At 51.3% G+C, this 19,540-nt stretch overlaps 1 protein-coding gene across 1 annotated transcript in view; it reads left to right on the top strand.

The window, feature by feature from the left end:
* The window catches only part of SCARF2 (scavenger receptor class F member 2), a 104,688-nt gene that overhangs the window by 9,562 nt on the left and 75,586 nt on the right, over nt 1–19,540 (top strand). Inside the window, 5 exon segments of the mRNA XM_084648867.1 lie at nt 8,210–8,268; nt 12,231–12,332; nt 16,258–16,777; nt 17,005–17,223; nt 19,230–19,358. Coding sequence (XP_084504993.1) covers nt 8,210–8,268; nt 12,231–12,332; nt 16,258–16,777; nt 17,005–17,223; nt 19,230–19,358 — 1,029 coding nt within the window.

The raw sequence follows: 19,540 nt of genomic DNA on the forward strand, positions 1-19,540 counted from the left end.
GCACTGGTGCACCTCAGTCCCCCCATTCTCTGCCTGTGGCACATAGCAGTCTGCTCTCCTGTGTACTGTGATACTTTGGTCTCATTTCAGTTGTTGGGTTAGTGTGCGGGTGCTGGGTGGGGCTGGTGATCCGTGCTATACAGGAGGTCAGACTGGAAGATGTGGTGGGCCCTTCTGGCCTTTAACTTTGTGACTCCGAGGCTATGCACATGGCATGATAAAACCGGGTCTCACCTGGTCAGGAGATGCCATGCTGTTATCCTGTACTGTGCACAGGCCTGCTCTACACTACACAGTTAGGTCGACATAAGCTGCCTCATGCTGACCAAATTGTGTCAGTGTGTACACTACAGCCTTGACCCGCTGATGTCAGTGACCTATGACACTGACATCATAATTCCCCCTCCGCCAGAGGCATAGCGCGTATGTGGTCTAGTTAGGGCCACGCAGTGTCCATGTTGACACTGCACTCCTTACATGGGCTGTTGGCTGTCTTTCAGCTCCATGCTGGCTGCTACCCAAAGGCTCCCTGTTCAGGGAGCCGAGAAGCCCGGGTACCCCCCACCCTGCGCTCCTGGCTGGGAGGCGAGAAGCCAAGAGCCCAGAAGGGCAGCTGGGCTCCCGGTGGGGAACAGCACGGAGCTGAGAGCCCTGGGTCTCAGCCCCCCCCCCCCCCCCCCCCCGCAACCCCTACTGCCCCTCTTCAGTTGGTGGAAGTGCTCCTGGTGAGGACGTGCACCACTGACAGAAGGACAGTAGTATGGACATTCCCTAACATAGGCCTGTAGTGTAGACCTGCCCTAGGCCTCTACATTCCCTTCACTTGTTACTCTTTGGTGTTTAGCAGAGGTCCTGTCCACTTCTGCTCATTAGGGTGCCATAGCATCTTTACCGGCTGTATCAAGGCAGTGGCTGCGAGAGTGTTCGCTCTGTTAACCAAGTGCTCCTTCCATATGTCCGTAAGTTGCTTATTGATATCTTGGATCCTATGATGCCTTGTTGTTTTCTTTTTCTGAAAAGGAAAATAATGTTGTTTGTAAACCCCCTGTGCCTTTTCCTCAGAGTCGGGATATTAAACCTGGCCTATCCGAATTCTACCTGGACTGGAGTAATCACATTCTGCATCCCTAAATTCCTTCTGCAGTTTTAACTAGAGTCTTCCACAGCCTTCTGAATTCCCTGCCTCCTCTCTTGTGTAGCGCTGCAGTGCGCTATGTGCAGGGCCACATTTCCGCCACAGGGGTGGCTGCGTTTCAGTGGTGGGTGAGCGATCCCTGGATAAATTATATAGTTTGTATATTGCTTTAAGTTAATGAAACCTTTTGAGGTAGCAGGCACGACATAAATGTAAAATGTTCCTTCATCTACTCCTTAGGGTTAGAACTTCTCCCATACTGGGGTTTTCTGGAGCATTGTCTTTGAAGTGGGTGATCCTACAGTGGTAGGAACTAGCTCTAGTTTTGTACTAGCATTAGAGTCCAATTTTCATTATAACAAAACAAGATTAATTTTGGGGAAATGCAACTAATAATTGGGAGCCAGAGGGTAGTGGAAATTAATCCCAAACCTCAAATCCTCCATGGGAGGGAGACAGCTGGAGTGACTACATGCAGCAAGTTCAACACCATCCAGGGGGTATTGTTTTCCAAATAGAAGGGGGCATAATGAGGAGATAGTCAGACTATCAGGATAATCCTCTTCTCAGACTGGATCAGCGCCTGCCTGGGGTCGTGATGGGGATCCTGTCATTTGGATCCAGCCTGGTTTGGCAATCCAAATTATAGAAAACTTTTCACCTTCTCTTCTGCACACACTTCCATGGGAGCCCTGCATTCCCCTCACTGAAGGAGTAACCTCCTGGATATGGCTACATCTGCTCCCCATAGAAGTGGAGGGTCAAATTGGTCCACACCAGTTAGCCTCTCTTGAAGACCAGGAAAATGGGCTGAAATGATAACTAAAAGTAGAATTACAAAACATCTGCATGACCATGATATGGTCATGCCTTGTTAATCTGAACAGTTTCTGCAAAGGAAAATCCTGCCTCACTAATCTATTAGGGTAATAGATTTGCAAAAATGATGTAGTTACTTAGGGCCTTGAGTGACCCTGGTACTGAGGTGCAGCATCACAGTGCCTAACTTTTAGGCACCTAGAAAATCACAGGAACACACTACGATTCACAAAGCCTGAGCTCCTATACAATGAATGGGGGAGAGAGGTGCCTTAGGGCTAGACTATAATAGAAGCGCTACACCGATGCAGAGCGTGTCCAGAAATGGATGATAAATATGATCAGAGGCTGGGAGAGACTTCTGTATGAAAGGTGGGTGAAAAGCAACTACCCTGCTGCAAGCAGAGACAGTTTGATCCTGAAAAGGAAGAAGAGCCAGAAACTCCATGAAGTCCATTCAATTCTTCACTATTGCTGTTCATTTTTAGATTCTACAGTGATGGGTGGCAGGGTAGAACCCTACGGGAGTGACATAAATGATTGTGAGTGCCTAGTTAGAGAGGAGATGAATAAGAGAGCACATATTGGGGGTATATGAAATAATGAAAGACCTTGAGATAGTAAATCCAGACAAAGGGATGTCCAATGAAATTGAAAGGCAACAAATTTAACACTGACAAGGAAACACTCTCTTACACCGAGCATTATTGACCATTGGAACTCACCACCACAAGATGCTGCTAAGGCCAAGAGCTGAGCAGGAATCAAAAGCAGATTAACATTAATATTGGTAGTGCAAACATCCACTGAGTTCCCCTATGGCCAGTATTGCTCACTAGGGGTTTACTGCCCTTTCCTCTAAAGCAGCTGGTACTGACATCTGTCAGAGACAGGCCACTGGACTAGACGGGACACTGTCTGATCCAGTCTGGCAATGTGTTCCTGTGTGTCTACCTCTGCCACTGTCCTGCCTATCCCACAATTAACTCCTCCAGCAGCAATGGAGGCTTGAATATGTGCCTCGAATTCTGCTGCACATGGTGCTTTGACAATTGGAGCAGGAGAGAAGCTGGCACAGGTCACATCAGATTCCTGCTGCTACTGTGGAGATGCTGGCACCAAGGAGTCGAATCCAACAAGTAAAGTCCATGCAACGTTAATGATGAGCTATTAAGAACTGATGCTAGACTGGAGTTGGTTTATTCTTCCCTGCCTTTGCCTTGTATGAGGTGTATACTGCTACAGATCTAGCCCAGAAGGGGTCTTTGAGCTGCATTAAAACAAGCTGTCTAGGTCCTGATGTTTTGCTGTGAGCTGCAGAACTTCCTCTGCTGGCCATGAGGGATTCAGTGTTTGCTGGAGCTCATTCCAGGCCCTGCACTGGTGTGCTCTGTGTGTGTGTGTGTGGGGGGGGGGGGGCAGGGGGTCCTGTGGTTTAGTTGCTGCATTTGAAAGAGACAGACTTAGAACTGACTTGACATTTTCCTCTCAAAATATTTTTAACTGAAAAAAATGAAAACAGTTTTTTGTTTGTTCGTTTTGATAAAAATGTTCAGTTTTTGGTAAAATTTTGGGGGTTTGGAAACTGAAAATATTTTCTGTTGAAAAAATGAAAAATGATTCATGGAGAATTTAGAAAAAAATGCATTTAATAAGTATTTCCTTTGAGAAAAAATTTCAGACCCGCTCTAGAGAGGCTCCTGGTGCCACTAGAGACTGTGCTTCTTCCCACCTCCAAACTAGGGCAAAGAGGAAAGAGGGGAGACAGACACTTCCCAGTTGGCTTTAAATCATCACAGCAATATATTTCTGTTCTGTATTTGGGGGCTTCTCTCGGACACTTAAGGTCTGACCTTCCCTTCCCATGTATGCAGCTGTGCATGAAAAAAGTGTTGCATCCAACATGGGGGAACTCTATATTAGACCTTGTCTTGACGGATAAAGAGGAATTGATCACAGAACTGAAAACTAACGGCAGCTTAGATAGAAGTGATAATGACTTCAGCACATTTTTAATGTGCAAACAGAATAAAGTCCAGATCAATGATGTATGCTTTAAAAGGGCCTATTTCACAAAGCTGAAAACAATTATAAGCCAGATCATCAGGGAGGAAGAATTTAATCAGAAAAACGTGAATGATATTTGAGAATTGTTTACGATCACTTGATTAGATGCCCAAGAGCCTCAATTGAGGAAGAAGGCCATATTGGTTAAAAATGGCCTGGTTAGGAGGGGGAGTGAAGGCAGGTGTGTGTGTGTGTAAACAAATGGAAGAATGGAGAAGCTGAGAGTAATGAATATAGATCAGAAGCTAGGAATTGTAAAAAATTGATAACGGAGGCAAAGGGACACACAGAGAAATTATGGCCAACAGAGTTAAGGATGATAAGAAGGAATTTTTAAAGTATATTAGGAACAAAAAGAATCCTGAAAATGGTATTGGTCCATTACTAGATGGAAATGGCAGAATCATCAATAAAAAGCAGAAAAGGCAGAAGTGTCCATTAAATATTTCCGTTCTGTATTTGGGGAAAACACAGATGATGTAATCCTACCATATGGTAACACTCTTTCTGGTCCTCAAATGTCTCAGGAGTATGGGGTTGGTCCTGCTTTGAACAGCGGGTTGGACTAGATGACCTCCTGAGGTCCCTGATATTCTATGAACTACTGAAATTAAACTTTTCAGATCAGTAGGTCCAGTTAACTTGCATCCAAGAGTTTTAAAACAGCTGGCTGAGGAGCTCGCTCAACCTTTAATTTTGATTTTCACTAAGTCTGGAAGCACCAGGGAAGTTCCATAAGACTGGAAGAAAGCTCAGTTGTGCCGTTGTTTAAAAAGGTCACAGGATGACCCAAGTATTATAGGCCTGTTGGTCTGATGTTGATCCCATGATAAGATAATGGAGGGAGTGTTGCAGGACTCAATTAAAGATTTCAAGGAGGGTAATATAATTCATGCCAATCAACATGGCTTTATAGAAAATATATCTTGTCACACTGTCTTGGTATCTCTTTTTAATGAGATTACAAATTTGGTTGATAAAGGTAATCGTGTAGATGTAATGTACTTAGACTTCTGTAAGACATTTGACTTGGTACCACATGACATTTTGATTAAAAAAACTAGAAAGATATAAAATAAGCATAGCACACATTAAATTGATTAAACTCAGGCTAATTGACAGGTCTCAAAATGTAATTGTAAATGGGGAATTGTCATCAGATGGGTATGTTTCTAGTGCGATCCCGCAGCAATCGATTCTTGGCCCTACACTATTTAACATTTTTATTAATGACCTAGAAGTAGACAACATAATTACTGATTAAGTTTGCAAATGACACAAAAATTGGGGTAAAAAATGAAGAGTACAGGTCACTGATACAGAGCAGTCTGGGTCACTTGGTCAGCTAGGTGCAAGCAAACAATATGCATTTTAATATGCCTACATGTAACTGTATACATCTAGGAACTAAGAACATAGGCTGTACTTACAGGTTGGGGGACTTTATCTGTCACTGTATTTGGCACTGATGTAACCACTGCTGGAATACTGTGTTCAGTTCTGGTGTCCACAGTTTAAGAAGGAGGTTGAAAAATTGGAGAGGGTTTAGAGAAGAGTCACGAGAATGAGTAAAGGATTAGAAAACCTGCCTTATTGTGACAGACTCAAGGAGCTCAATCTGTTTAACAAAGAGAAGGTTAAGGGGTGACTTGATCACTGTCTATAAGTACCTATATGGGGAACAAATATTTAATAATGGGTTCTTCAACCTAGCAGAGCAAGGTATAACACGAGCCAATACTAGGAAGCTAAAGCTAAACAAATTCAGACTGGAAAGAAAGTGTACATTTTTAACAGTGAGAGTAATTAACCACTGGAAAAATTCACCAAGGGTCGTGGTGGATTCTCCGTCACTGATGATTTCCAACTGTGTCTCTTTCACACACACGCACAGTGTATGAGAGCTGTGACAAGGCTGCCAAATGTGTGTCACAGGAGAGGTCTCGGACATGGTCTGCAGAACAGAACTTTGCCTGAGAGAGCAACAGATGAGTAACTGCCCTGTGTGTCTCAGAAGGGGAAGCTCCAGCTACTCCAGTCTAGTGCTTAGAAGAGCAGCTGGGCTACTTTGAAATGGCCTGGCTTGTTCAGCTTCTAGATGCCAAGTTTGGTTAGGGAGGCTGCTCCGTTGTAGCTGCTTGCAGCTCCCACGTGCCCTTGAAGACTTGTACAGAGGCTAGAAGCAGTGAGAGGTCAATGCTCCCGGGGCAGTTTCTGTAACAACAAGTGGAAGCTGCAAGTAACGTTTGGGCCACAGCAGGAGATGAGTTTAGTCCAGTCTTATCTTGGTAACGAAGGCCTGGGTCACTGTCTCATGGTCTAACAGAAAATGACTGATCCCTCTCACTATGTATGGACTCAGAGGGTATGTCTACATTGCAGTAAAACACCCAAGGCTGGCACAGGTCAGCTGACTTGGGCTTGCAGAGCTCGGCCTGTGGGGCTATCAAGTTGCAGTGAACACATTTGGGCTCAGGCTGGATCCCAGACTCTGAGACTCTGCAAGGTGGGGAGGGTCTCAGAGCCTGGGCTCCAGCCCGAGCCCCGACCTCTATGCTGCAAATTTATAGCTCCACAGCCCAAGCCCTGTGAGCACAAGTCAGCTGGCATGAGCCAGCTGCAAGTGTGTTGTTGTAGTGTAGACATACCCAGAGTGCTCTCTCCACTGCAGCTGGTCTCTACCATGGCTCTAGCTTCAGACCAGTGTGACAGACAGCAGGGAGGGATGTTTGGCTCACTGGAGCTGGTCAAGAAATAGAAGGATTGTATGGATCTGGGCCAGATGAAGACATTTTGGCTCCGTGTGTTCCACAAAGCTCCAATTTTTCATTTTTTTGCAATTTTTTATAGAAAAAATGTATTTCATTTTCAAAAGGGGGGATGCTGAAAATGAGATGTTTTTGGCTAACTCAGTCACATGCTTTCTAAACAATCAAAACAGACCATGCAGAAAAATGGAAAAGCACCCCCCCATTTCATTGGGCCAGGCATCAGGTGGCATTTCTTCCGAAGTTTCCATTGAATATTTTTCAAAATGGAGATTTTTGAAGAAATGAAACCGTCGTTGTAACTCCATTTTCAAATCGGAAATGTGGATGACAAAGATTTCCTGTGAAGAATGTGGACCCTCTGTTGCTGGTATCCTCTCCAGCTCTTCCCGCTTCTTCCCCCAACCTAGCATCACTTCAGGCTTGTCTGGATTGGCCATTTGCCAGCTCACACACCAGCAGGTCCCTATCTTATGCTGACACATGATGGTTAGTTTCGCTGCACCAGCTGGGCCAGGTGAGACCGAGATATGGGTGTGAGTGGTGGTAGCATATTGAAAGTATCATCCCTTGCTTATTCTCCGACCACCCGCGTACGTTACATCTACACTGCAAAGAAAAACTCTGTGGAACAAGTCGCAGAGCCCAGGTCAACTGATGCGAGGGAGGGTGTGGAAGCTCCTTTCCTGGAGGTTTTAAAAGGAGGCTGGATAGCCATCTGTCTAAGATGGTTTAGACCCAACAAATCCTGCATCTTGGCAGGAGGTTAGACTAGATGACTCTTGCAGTCCCTTCTAATCCTAGGGTTCTATGATACAGGCTCACGGGGCTTGTGCTGTGGGGCTAAAATTAGCAGTGTGGCCATTCCTGTTTGGGCTGGAGCCTGGCGTCTGGAGCCTGGGGTCTGAAATCTGGGCAGGGTCTCAGAGCCTGGGCCCCAGCTCAAGCGGGAATGTGTCCACACTGCTCTTTTTAGCCCCATAAGGTGAGCCCGCGTCAGTTGACTCAGGGTCTGAGACTCCCTGCAGCTGCATTCTTTTGTTTGGGTTGCATTGTAGCTGTCAGCACCCTGCACTGGACAGCCCATGAGGAAAAGGAGAATTGCCCCAAAGTATTCTCCAAGGGGTGGGGGGAGCGGAGCAGCCCACGAGTGAGTGCCCCAGCCCCGGTGTCAGCCAGGACTTGCAGTCACTGGCTGCAGATATTTGCCTTCCTCTCAAACAGGCCTGCCCGCTGGGTTTTAAAGTGGAGCCCTGGGTCTTTCTGACTCACTTCAATTCCTTGGGGTGGGGTGGCTCTCTCAGAGCTGTGGCCCAACACGCAGGAGAGCGAGCTCTCTCCAGAGGAAGGGGAAACCTTTGGCAGAGGGACCGAGGTACGTGAGAATTGTAACCGGACCTTTGTGTTTTCCTTTGTGCAGCTTCTCTGGGTCTCTGTGCTGCCCAGGATGGAGGCAACAAGGAGACGAGTGTTTGATAGGTAAGCACCAGCATCCCTTCTTTAGACACTGCTTCTTCCTCCTTCCTCAGAGCCACCTCTCCTCCCGTCCCTGAAGGGCTTTCCCAGCCCCCTTGTATCTGAGTTCGGCTTCCCCAGAGCCTGCCTTGCTCAGAGTTCTGTGACTAGGGGGGTCCTTTGGGAGGGTCCTGCCTTTCCTTCCTCGGTCAAAGCTAGCCCTGGGGGCGAGGCAGGGACCAGCAGCGAAACAGTGGATGTCTGCAGGACAGTGGGCATATCCCCAAACTTCAGTTCACTTGGTAAAGTGGCATTGCAACCGATGGACTGGAGCTGGGCTTCCCTCAGAAAGTTAGTCACGTCCCTTCCCAGCACGGTGCCAGCTGCCTCCAGGAGACAGCAAAGTGCAGACGTCAGTTCCACAAGCAGTGTCTGGCTTCACCTGCGAGAGGGGGTCCCGAGCATTAGTCCCTGCCCTTCCACCCAGATTTCGGGTCTCCTCTCTGTTACTGCTGACAGCCGTTTACATCCACCATAAAGCCTTGTGAAGCTGAGCAAAGAGAGCCATGTACACTCAGGGGAAGAAGCCCATGCAGTTTGTCCTGCATGAGTCGTTTTGCAGTCTTCCTCATTTTGGGTCCTTGTCACACACTAGGTTCCTCATTTGGGCCTTGGCTGGAGGATGAAACTCAGCTTCTGGGTTGGTCACTTACTCTCTATGCTGGGGTTGAGGGGTACTTTGAGGGCAGCCGTTTCTGCCCCTCAGACGCCTCCCACGACTCTGTATTGGCCTGTGTTTGGATAGTCATGGGAGTAGATTGATGGGTTTCAGAGTGTACTGCCCAGCCCCCGTGAAGAGATGATGCAACTACCAGAGGCCTCATCTCTGAGGGAGGGAAGAGAAAGAGAAGTGAAGGAGGGGGTACGGAGACAGGGGGCTGGAAAGAAAAGGGAGGCCGCATGTATGGAACATGAAGAGCTTCAGTGGACGTTGCTACAGCTCCAGTGCCAGACGTTCGGCCTGAACGTGTCTGCAGTGAGTGGAAGAAGCAAGTGATGGGGATTTGGGGCTCTGTTGTGGACACTCACTGAAGTTCCCAGTGGAAGGGAAGGTCGTAACTTAAGGCACGTCCTAGATATGGCAGGATAATAGTGCGTATTCCACAGCGTGCTCTTCATTTCTGCAAGGAGAGCTCTGGCCGGGGCTGCTCCAGGGTAGGGTCATCTGAAGGTACTGTTACAATCAATCGGTTATTGTCAGTGGTTCAAAGCTCCCCTGGGGGCTGAAGCTCAGCTTTCAGTGCCTCTGTCTCTAGAGAGCTTTGTTGAGTTCAGGTCTGCAAGAGTGAGTGTGTGGGGATTGAGAATTCTTGGACCTTGGATTCCCAGAGCGCAGCTGTGAAACTTTGGGAGGCTATTTTTGGATTCCTGTAAAACTTCCCGCAGTTCCAGCTGGCCCCAGTATCCCTGACTTCCTGTTGTGTGGTATTGCTCTGCGCTGCTCAGCGGCTGCGTGTTCGTGCTGGAGGAAAGGCTTCCTGCCTATGTGTGTTCTGTGCACGGCCTCGCTTGAATGCAACATTCAGTCTGAGCGTGTATCACATAAGTCCAGGGAATTCAGAGATAACGGTTCCCGCAGGAAAATTAAGTGAGCTCCTTTGCATCTCCTGCATATACGAAGGTAACAATATAACAAACAAATACCTCAAGGTTTGCATTTAACACTAATTATGATACTTTGCATGGGTGTAGTGCCTTTTATCTGACACTCTCAAAATGCTTCATGAGGTGGGGGATAAATTAACCTCTTAGCATCTCCATCTGGAAGCCTCTCTCAAGGTCTCACAGCAGTCGGGGTCAATCAGGAAGGCAATCCAGGTTTCCTCAGCCCCAGGCCTCTTCTCACCACTAGACTCCAAGCCTCCCTCAGTCTGGTTTGTCTAATCTAGCTGTCTCTTTGAGGGCTTTCAGAATCCATCACCATAGCATCTGGGAGCTTCCCAGGTAAGATGGACTGTATGGAGTCCCCTGCTCTTCTCCCTTCCCTGGGTGAGGAGGCTCTTCTGGTGACTGCCAGCACTTTACCTACAGCTCTCATGGGCTTCGGCTGGGGCTTGTGAGCTGCGATGTGCACAGCTGTTGATCATGGGTGCAGATGCGGTCGCTGAGGTAGCTGGAACCTGGCCTTTTGCTGGCTTTACAGATCAGGACCGAGGCTGTGGACTGGGAACCAGTGGAAGGAACTGAGTACAAGGGAGATGTGCTCACGGGCCCAGCAGCCTTGCCCATTGAAGGGCTGCTACCCTGTGTTCAGGCTGCAGCTCTTGCATTTCATCCACGCTCAGCTCAGTGCACAGCTTGCAGCAGTAATGCAGCCTGGAGGTGACCACCACACGGATCCATGCGGAAGGGAGGACGGAGGTGCCTCGCGAAGGCACACCTGGACTAGAGAGCACCATGGAGTCATGCTGGCCCTTTCTGTGAGTGCGGGTCAGCTGCTCCCAGATCAGTGAGGTTCCACCCCATGGGTGGAACACTGCAGGGATGCTGGTGGGGGCAGGCGAGGCTCCAGTCATGTCACCTTGGGAGAACAGGAGCCAGGAACAGCATCAAGCACTGGGCAGGATACCTGTGCTGCTCCCAGCTGGAGCAATCCTCAGCCTCGGGCTAGCCCTGGGCAGTGCCATTGCCCCCTTGTAGTGGGGCAGCCAACACGCTGCTGCTGGCTGCAAGGACAGAGGAGGAGCTTCCCCTAGAGCAGAAGGGTCAGAGCCAGCTCAGGCAGGGAGCTGTCTCCAGCAGAGGATACGGAGAGCCTTTTGTGAACCTTGCTGGCTTTGCTGGACCCAAGTGGCTGAGGAGAGGTGTCTGACCCATGCCCTGCCCCCTGTGCCAGGCCCCAGCCTAATCCATGTGGTGTGCTGTGCCCGGGGCGATGGAAGCTCCATGAGATGTGATGCCTCCTGGAGGTCAGCGCCTGCGACAGAGGAGGCAGGCACCCTTTTCCTCCTCTCCCTGTGATCCTCCCAGGGGGCCTGGCCGAGTCATCTGGCTCCATGCTGCCAGGCGCTGCCTTAGCTGTGTCGGCCAGAGGCTGCCTGGCACTCCCAAGGCCTGGAGACTGGCATCCCCTCATCCCCTGAAGATGGCCGGCTGATGCTGCTTTTGACTACTGTGTTCATTTAGGTTTGTAACAGGATTGACCCTAGCTGCCATGTTCTATCCAGGGTTTTGCAGGAGACTTCCGTCCTTCCCCTCTTGCAGCACCCTTGGCCTGTCGTTCGCCCAGAGCCAGTGCAGGGCCTCCCTGTCAGCGAGGCATCTCCCCCTCCACTCCCCAGGCAGACCTCCTGCCAGATCCCAGAGTGTCATGGCACCCACTTTTGCCAGCCAAACCCTTGCTGTGGGGTTTAGTGTGGCACCCAGAGTCCTGTGAGACTGCCGTTGCCCAGCTCCAGGGCAAGAAGAGGCTAAGGGGAAGCAGCCTCCTTCTCTTAGACCAGCACTGCACCGAGGGTGACCAGATAGCAAGTGTGAACAATCGGGATGAGGTGGGCGGGTCATAGATGCCTATATAAGAAAAAGCCCCAAATATCGGGACTGTTCCTATAAAATTGGGACATCTGGTCACCCTGACCGCACCAGACTGGACTCTTGTCTTCTCCCACCCTGGTGACCTTGATCTTCCACCCAAAGCACCTTATCAGGTGTCCAGAAGGCAGCAGTTCGCGGAGCACCAAGGCACCAGTTGCTCTTCTGCCGCTGCCTCCTGGCTCCATCCAGGATCCCCCCTCCACCCGGGGAAATGCACTGGTGCCGCTGGTTTCCCAAGGGTTGCTGGGGAGGAGAGTGGTGGTGCTGCCTCGTGCCTACTCTCCTAGACTGCTGGAGAACTTCCTCCCTTCCCTTCTCTAGCAGGGAGTGCTCAGCCCTGGCTTTGCCTTTCCCTGCCCTGTCACTGTACGTCTCTCCCTTTCTCTTGGCAGCCGTGTGCGAGGGGAATTTCACCTGCAAGGAGAACGAGGTGTGCGTGAGACCCAGTGAGTGCCGCTGCCGCCATGGATACTTCGGGGCCAACTGTGACACCAGTGAGTATCGGGCATCTGTTGGAGCTGGGCGTCAGCAGCTCTGACCTCTGTCCTGGCACCATCCCATAGCGGAGTGACACAGCCCTGCCTAGCTTGGGTTAGTGCATAAGCAGTGAAGTCAGTGAGTGCAAAAGCTCTGCTCCGGCAGTATTGGTGATAAAAGCAGACAGGGAGTACAGGGTTAACTCACCCCCCTGCACATGCCCTCTGAGTGTTTGAGGTGATATTGGCCCTTTTGCATGTTGTGCTCTTTCGTTTAGAAATTGCACTTGGGATAGATGCCTGCTGACCTCTTTGCTTGGGACTTGCCCAGGCTTGGACATTACAGGCTGCAAATTGTTCTGTTTGCTCCTTGGCTGGAAGCTGACATTTTCTAGCTGGATTGCATCTTCTAAAGAGAAGCATGGAGCAGGGCAGCCTCTGTGCACTCTGGGAGCCCACACTGGGTCCTACAAGGGCCATACTGGTGAATGGGTGGCAGCGCGCTGCTCCAACTGCTTACTTATACATGCTTCACCAAGTTACAAACACGAGGCTGGAGCCTCCAGGGAGTCAGACAGGGCAAGTTCTAGGTCTGAGTGCCCAGGAGTGATCACCCCTACAAACTCATTCCAGGAGTTGTGGGCGAAAGGGGTGGCAGGGCTAGATGTAGCAGTTGGACAAAGCTTCCCCCTTTCAAAATCCTTGTTCCCGCTCCAGAAGGGCCACTTCATAGAATCATAGAATATCAGGGTTGGAAGGGACCTCAGGAGGTCATCTAGTCCAACCCCTTGCTCAAAGCAGGACCAATCCCCAAATAAATCATCCCAGCCAGGGCTTTGTCAAGCCTGACCTTAAAAACTTCTAGGGAAGGAGATTCCACCACCTCCCTCGGTAACGCATTCCAGTGTTTCACCACCCTCATAGTGAAAAAGTTTTTCCTAATATCCAACCTAAATCTCCCACACTGCAACTTGAGACCATTACTCCTTGTTCTGTCATCTGCTACCACTGAGAACAGTCTAGATCCGTCCTCTTTAGAACCCCCTTTCAGGTAGTTGAAAGCAGCTATCAAATCCCCCTCATTCTTCTCTTCTGAAGACTAAACATCCCCAGTTCCCTGAGCCTGTCCTCCTAAGTCATGTGTTCCAGTCCCCTAATCATTTTTGTTGCCCTCCGCTGGACGTTTTCCAATTTTTTCAAATCCTTCTTGTAGTGTGGGGCCCAAAACTGGACACAGTACTCCAGATGAGGCCTCATCAATGTCGAATAGAGGGGAACGATCACGTCCCTCGATCTGCTGGCAATGCCCCTACTTATACATCCCAAAATGCCATTGGCCTTCTTGGCAACAAGGGCACACTGTTGACTCATATCCAACTTCTCATCTACTGTAACCCCTACGTCCTTTTCTGCAGAATTGCTGCCGACCCTTTCGGTCCTTAGTCTGTAGTGGTGCATGGGATTCTTCTGTCCTAAGTGCAGGACTCTGCACTTGTCCTTGTTGAACCTCATCAGATTTCCTTTGGCCCAATCCTCCAATTTGTCTAGGTCCTTCTGTATCCTATCCCTACCTGCCACCATATCTATCACTCCTCCCAGTTTAGTGTCATCTGCAAACTTTCTGAGGGTGCAATCCACACCCTCCTCCAGATCATTAATGAAGATATTGAACAAAACCGGCCTCAGGACCGACCCCTGGGGCACTTCCCAAGGTGCAGGCTCACCACAGTGTTTTGCAAATCTTCAGAACTGTATTTTTCCCCAAACCAATCTGTTTGACACTTCGCACAGCAGGCTCACCTCCTCTAGTCGCCCTAGCTTCCTGGCAGCGAAGCACTGAGTACAGAATGCAAATCACCCAAACTCTCTTTGAAACTGACAGTGCTCTCTAAGTGAACAACAGAGCAGCAGCAAAGTATTCCTCGCAGGCAGAAGTGATGCAGGCTTTCCCCCAAATTCCCTGCCCCCCATCTCCTTCAGGCTGGCACCAGGAATGGAAAGTTTCAAGCCACAAGGGGGATTTCTGGGAAAGCAAACCTAGACGTTTTGCTGGCTGCTGAATAACGACAAGCTTCTCTCTTTCCTTGTCCGTACCCCAGATAGAGCACAAGAGGGAGGCATTAGCTGACCCTGTTGGCCCCCCACAGCCTCTTGGGGTCCTCGTTTCATTTACCTGCTGCCAGGGCTTAGCAAAGTGCAAAGCCTCACGCTCTGCAGTGAGATGCCCGGCACTTCTAGGGAAATGGTTGGGGCCGAAACATTTTTTGTTCATTTCGTGTGGCCAGGAAAGTGACGCTGACTAATGGTCCCGTCTTCCTCCACAGATCAGCTTCTGCTGGATTAGCAGTCAGTCTGTTCATGCCACTAACTTAAATAGGCTTTGATTCCTCCTTACTCCGGTTATCCCTGTGGAGCCAGCCCAGCCCAGCCCAGGCCAGAGAAGAGGCAGCTGGAGTCTGTTCTGGCTTATGCATCATCAGTAGCATTGTTAACTGTGTTTGGATTGCATGGGCTAAAGTGTGCTCCCATTAAGGGTACAGCAATTAAACATCTGCGGCTGGCCCAGGTCAGTTGACTTGGGCTTGCGGGGGTCAGGCTGTGGGGCTGTAATATTGCTGTGTAGACATTCAGGCTTGGGCTGGAATGTTGCAAGGTGGAGGGGTCCCAGAGCCCGGCATTTATAAAGAGCCTAGAGGGGCCAGTCACTGCAGGGTTCATTTATTGCTTCCTGGGGGAGAGGAGGAGTTGTGTGTCAATCAGAACCCTGAACCAGTGGAAAAGTCCACATGTCTCATAACCAGCCTATGCTGACTCGTTCCTGGTGATGGCCCCAGTGCTTAATCTGTGCCAGGGCTTGGCAGTTCAGAGCCTCGGCACCTCTGGGCTCGCCACATCAGTTATGAAAGTAAAAAAATTACTTGAGTCTCGGCACCTCTTTCATTACAAATTAAGCACTGGCCGGCTCCTCTAGCTAAGGAATGGTGAACGCACCAGACCTCTCTCCCTGAGCCTATCCAGATTCTGCTGCCTCCTTGTCTAGGCAGGAGGCCTCCTCCTCACCCCTGGGCAGCTGGGGATCAGACTCTGTGTCAGTCATAGGGAAAGGTGTGTTTGATTGATTGACCAGAGATTGCTTTTGTTATGAAGCTGCATGTGCAGGATGAAGCAGCTAAGGATAAGGACAGAAGTCATGCAACAGAACAAACACGTTCACCTAAATAGTAACAAACTTCTACCAAGGAGAAGAGGCACTTTGCAGTGGGAAAGCCAGGAGAAGAGGGGAGTGAGAGGCCTGTCCTGAGCTCAGCCAGACGGCTCTTGCAATTGTTGCCTCTGGAAGCTGCATCAGGGCTGGCTCCCAGCCCCTTTCCCTGCGACCTGCCCAGGCCTGTGTGTTACAGGGTGCTTTTAGGGGGTTCTGCTGAAAATTGCTTGGCTTTCTCTTTGGTTAGAAGCTGACATTGTTTCCAAATGGAGACAGCTAGAGATGCTGGCACGGCTACTGCGTTCTTGTCTCCCTGGCCCCCTCATCTTGGAATCGCATGTTCTGTGGCAGCAGGAACGGCAGCACTGCCAGTGGGCGCTATAGACTCCTGCGGGACCTGCTGGGTCGCTTCACCTGCCGGGGCAGATCAATGTGCAGACAGAGAGCCTGTGTGAGATGTGCTGGGGAAATGTGCCTGTGAATGATGCTTGGCTGCTGTTGCTGACTGCATGCAAGTGCCCTGCACTGCTCTTGGCGCAGAACCGGGGCTATACAGACCCACAGTCAGCAGATGAGTGTGCTGGGCAGGGCTCCTTTAAACTTGGGTTTGGAGCTGCAGTCCTCTAAGGAGCTGCAGCTGGTACGTAAGCTGACAGGATGATGGTAGGAGGGGCCTGGTGACCGACCAAGGGACTTGGTGGCTGCTTAGTAAGTGCTGGTGTGTTGCTTGTTTTGCAGAATGTCCCCGCCAGTTCTGGGGTCCAGACTGCAAGGAAATGTGCAGCTGCCACCCCAATGGCCAGTGTGAGGATGTCACGGGCCACTGCACATGCAACCCCAATCGCTGGGGGCCCAAGTGTGAGAACGCCTGTCTCTGCAAGCATGGCAAATGTGACCAGAAGACGGGCAAGTGCACCTGTGAGCCCAACTGGTGGGGTCCCCAGTGCTCCAGCTCGTGTTACTGCAGTCTCAACTCCCAGTGTGACCAGCAGACGGGGACGTGCATCTGCCAGCCCGGCTGGTGGGGCCGGGGCTGCAACAACCAGTGCGTCTGCAACAACTCGCCATGCGAGCAGTTCACTGGGCGCTGCCAGTGCCGGGAGCGAATGTTTGGCCCGCGCTGCGACCGCTACTGTCAGTGCTACAAGGGGAAATGTAACCAGGTGGATGGTACCTGCACCTGTGAGCCGGGATATCGGGGCAAGTACTGCCGGGAGCCCTGCCCAGCGGGCTTCTACGGACAAGGCTGCAGGAGGCGGTAAGTGTGCAGGGCCTTGGGCAGGTTCAGGACCCCATGCTGCACTGGGCCCTGCCCGCCCGGTGTTCTTGCAAGTTAAAGACAGTCCCTGTTTCATCTGTCTTGTGCAGTCACTGCTTGGTCCAATAGCTGAGTCCTGCCCATGATGGGGCGGGAGGGAGGGGTGAGCGTGGGGGTGTTCAAATGATTGCTCACGTTCGGGTTGTGCTCCCTGTTGGCATCTGTAGGTGTGGGCAGTGCAAAGGGCTGCAGCCCTGCACCATCGCGGATGGCCGCTGCCTGGCATGTGAAGCTGGCTGGAATGGCACCAAGTGTGATCAGGCCTGCTTGTCAGGTTTCTACGGAGACGGCTGCGAGAAAATCTGCCCCCTGTGCAAAGATGGCCACACCTGCAACCACATCAATGGCAAGTGCTCGCACTGCAATCCCGGCTGGATTGGAGACAGGTGAGTGGAGGCTGGGAGGCTGCTTTGTGAGGAACCAGGCTGCAAGCTCCTGTGCTTTTCCACTGGCCAAGGCAACTGAGGCTGTGCAGGACATTTGCGGCACTACCTGCATTAGACCTGTGGTCCCCTGACTCCTGTCCTTTGCCCACTAGACAATGCTGCCTTCCTCTGAATACCATTTAAAGCCTTCTTCTGGGATTGGCACTCCCCTCCTTCTGGGGCATCAAACATGCTGGCGCTTTGCATAGCGCTCGGTCAACATGCCCCAGTCTTGCCACGGAGCCACCCTGCTGGAAGCTCTGGCCAATCACAGACTGACATTGTCCTGGCCAGTCAGAGCATTCTGGCCCCAGTCTGCTTCCTCTAAGGTCAGGAAGTGCAAAATGCTTCCCCCAGTCCCTGAAAGCCACCAACCTCACCAGCCTGCACCCTGCTCCCGGGTGTGAGCTGGTGGGATGCAGCACCCAAGGGAGAAGCATCTCGCGCTATGGGAGCACACGGTACAGGATGCAGCATCTGAGCCCAGTACAATGGAAACACATCACAAAAAACAAACCTGTTGCTCACCGGGTGTTCCTCTTTCACTGGGGCCTGGCCTAATCCAGCCTGCAGGAAACAGAGCCATAGCACCTCTGACGGACCAAGAGAGAGAATGGCAGCCCAGAAGCTGCCTGCAGAGGACAGAGCTGTGGCCTCTTGCCATGCATTGCAGAGGCTGTGTTGAGCTCTGCCCAGCCCTGGTGGCTCTGGCTACTCCAGGGCACTGCTCACCCCAGGGACCCCTGCTCTGTCAAGTCACTCCCTGCCCCAGCCCACTGAAATGTGCCCAGTGCTTGCTGCTCCGCTGGAGCAGGCGGCCCGTGCGGCCAGCTCCCTGGGGATGCTCAGACGGACCCTTTCTTTCTACTCCATGTTGTCAGCTCTGGAATTCACTGCGGGTTTGTAAGCCCAGCAAATGGGAGAAGCGTTAGCAGGAAGACAAGCCGTGTTTCGCTGGGCTGTTGTCTAACCGAATGGGTCACTGTCTCATCAGGTTGGCAGGATATCCTGTCCCACCTCTAATCCAGGCAGAAAGTGCCATCCAAGCAGCTCCTGCTCTGTGTTCTCTCCAGAGGAATTTATGGCTGGGCCTGGGCTCCAGCTAGAAGCCAGTCTCAGAGCAGAGCATGGGCAGTGGCTGGTGGGGACGTCCTGGGGTGCTGGTCTCAGAGCATAGTGTGGGCAGTGGCTGGGGGGATGTCCCTGGGGGCCGGTCTCAGAGCAGAGCATGGGCAGGGAATGATGGGGAGAGGTATCGCAGGCAGATCATGGTTAGTGAGGTGAAGAGAAGGAGAGTGTCCCAGGATGGTGCCGAAGGCTCTGCCGACTCCTGTCTGTGCTGTGTGGTCTCGGGAGGTGCCTCTTTGCTGCAATCACAGCTTCACCTACCAGATAGGCCGTAATCCAGTAGCAAGAGTGCCAGGCCAGCACTAAAGCTGCCTCCCCCAATGGCTACGGGTCCCACCAGCAATCATGGCACCTGCACTCGCGATCTGGAGCTCTCAGAGCGTTTGCGGTGGCCCTGTGGTTTGAATCCCAGCTAGGGCCTCACACGGGCAGCACTGTGAGCTGTGGTTGACGTAGGCTGCTGCTTTCCCAGGAGGCCTAGAAAGAGCCCAATGTGCTGAGAGAGGCAGCAGAATCTTTCCTTTTGCTTCCTACATACCTCACAAACATTGTGAGCAATACGTGACTGGGCCCGGCACTCCCTTCATGGAGCTAAGGGTCAATTGGCTGAGGTGGAAAATGGCCTGGCAGCTCCCAGCAGCTAAACCCAGTCCTTCTGTATTGGGGACAGGGAGGGACCATGCAAGGGCAGTGGCTTTGCAGCACTCAAATGCATTTGTCTGGAGAGTCCAGCAGCTGCACCAGGCTGCCTGACCCTGCCAGCGTGGCTATGCCAGCTCTCAGGGCATGGTCTCCTCTGGTGCCCGCCCTGTAACCTGCTCCTTTTGGCCCTTTCCTAGGTGTGAAACCAAGTGTCGTAACGGGACATATGGCGAGAATTGTGCCTTTGTGTGCAGTGACTGCTTCAACGGGGAGTGCCACTTTGAGACGGGCAGATGCCTCTGCCGGGCAGGCTCTCACGGCACCTAGTAAGTGACTCTTGCGTCTTGCACTCTGTGCGGCTGGTGTGCTGGGTGTGTGGGCTGCTCCGGCCACTGCAGACCTGTCTGGATAAACACACATGGATTTGGGCACATGGGTGGGGCTGTCTCTGACATCCCCAGGAGAGGAGGCTGTGGGGAAGAGCCCAGAGGAGTATGACAGTGACCGG

The sequence above is a fragment of the Lepidochelys olivacea genome, assembly GCF_965140295.1.
Source record: "Lepidochelys olivacea isolate rLepOli2 genome assembly, chromosome: 15".
In the NCBI taxonomy this organism is placed as follows: Eukaryota; Metazoa; Chordata; order Testudines; family Cheloniidae; genus Lepidochelys; species Lepidochelys olivacea.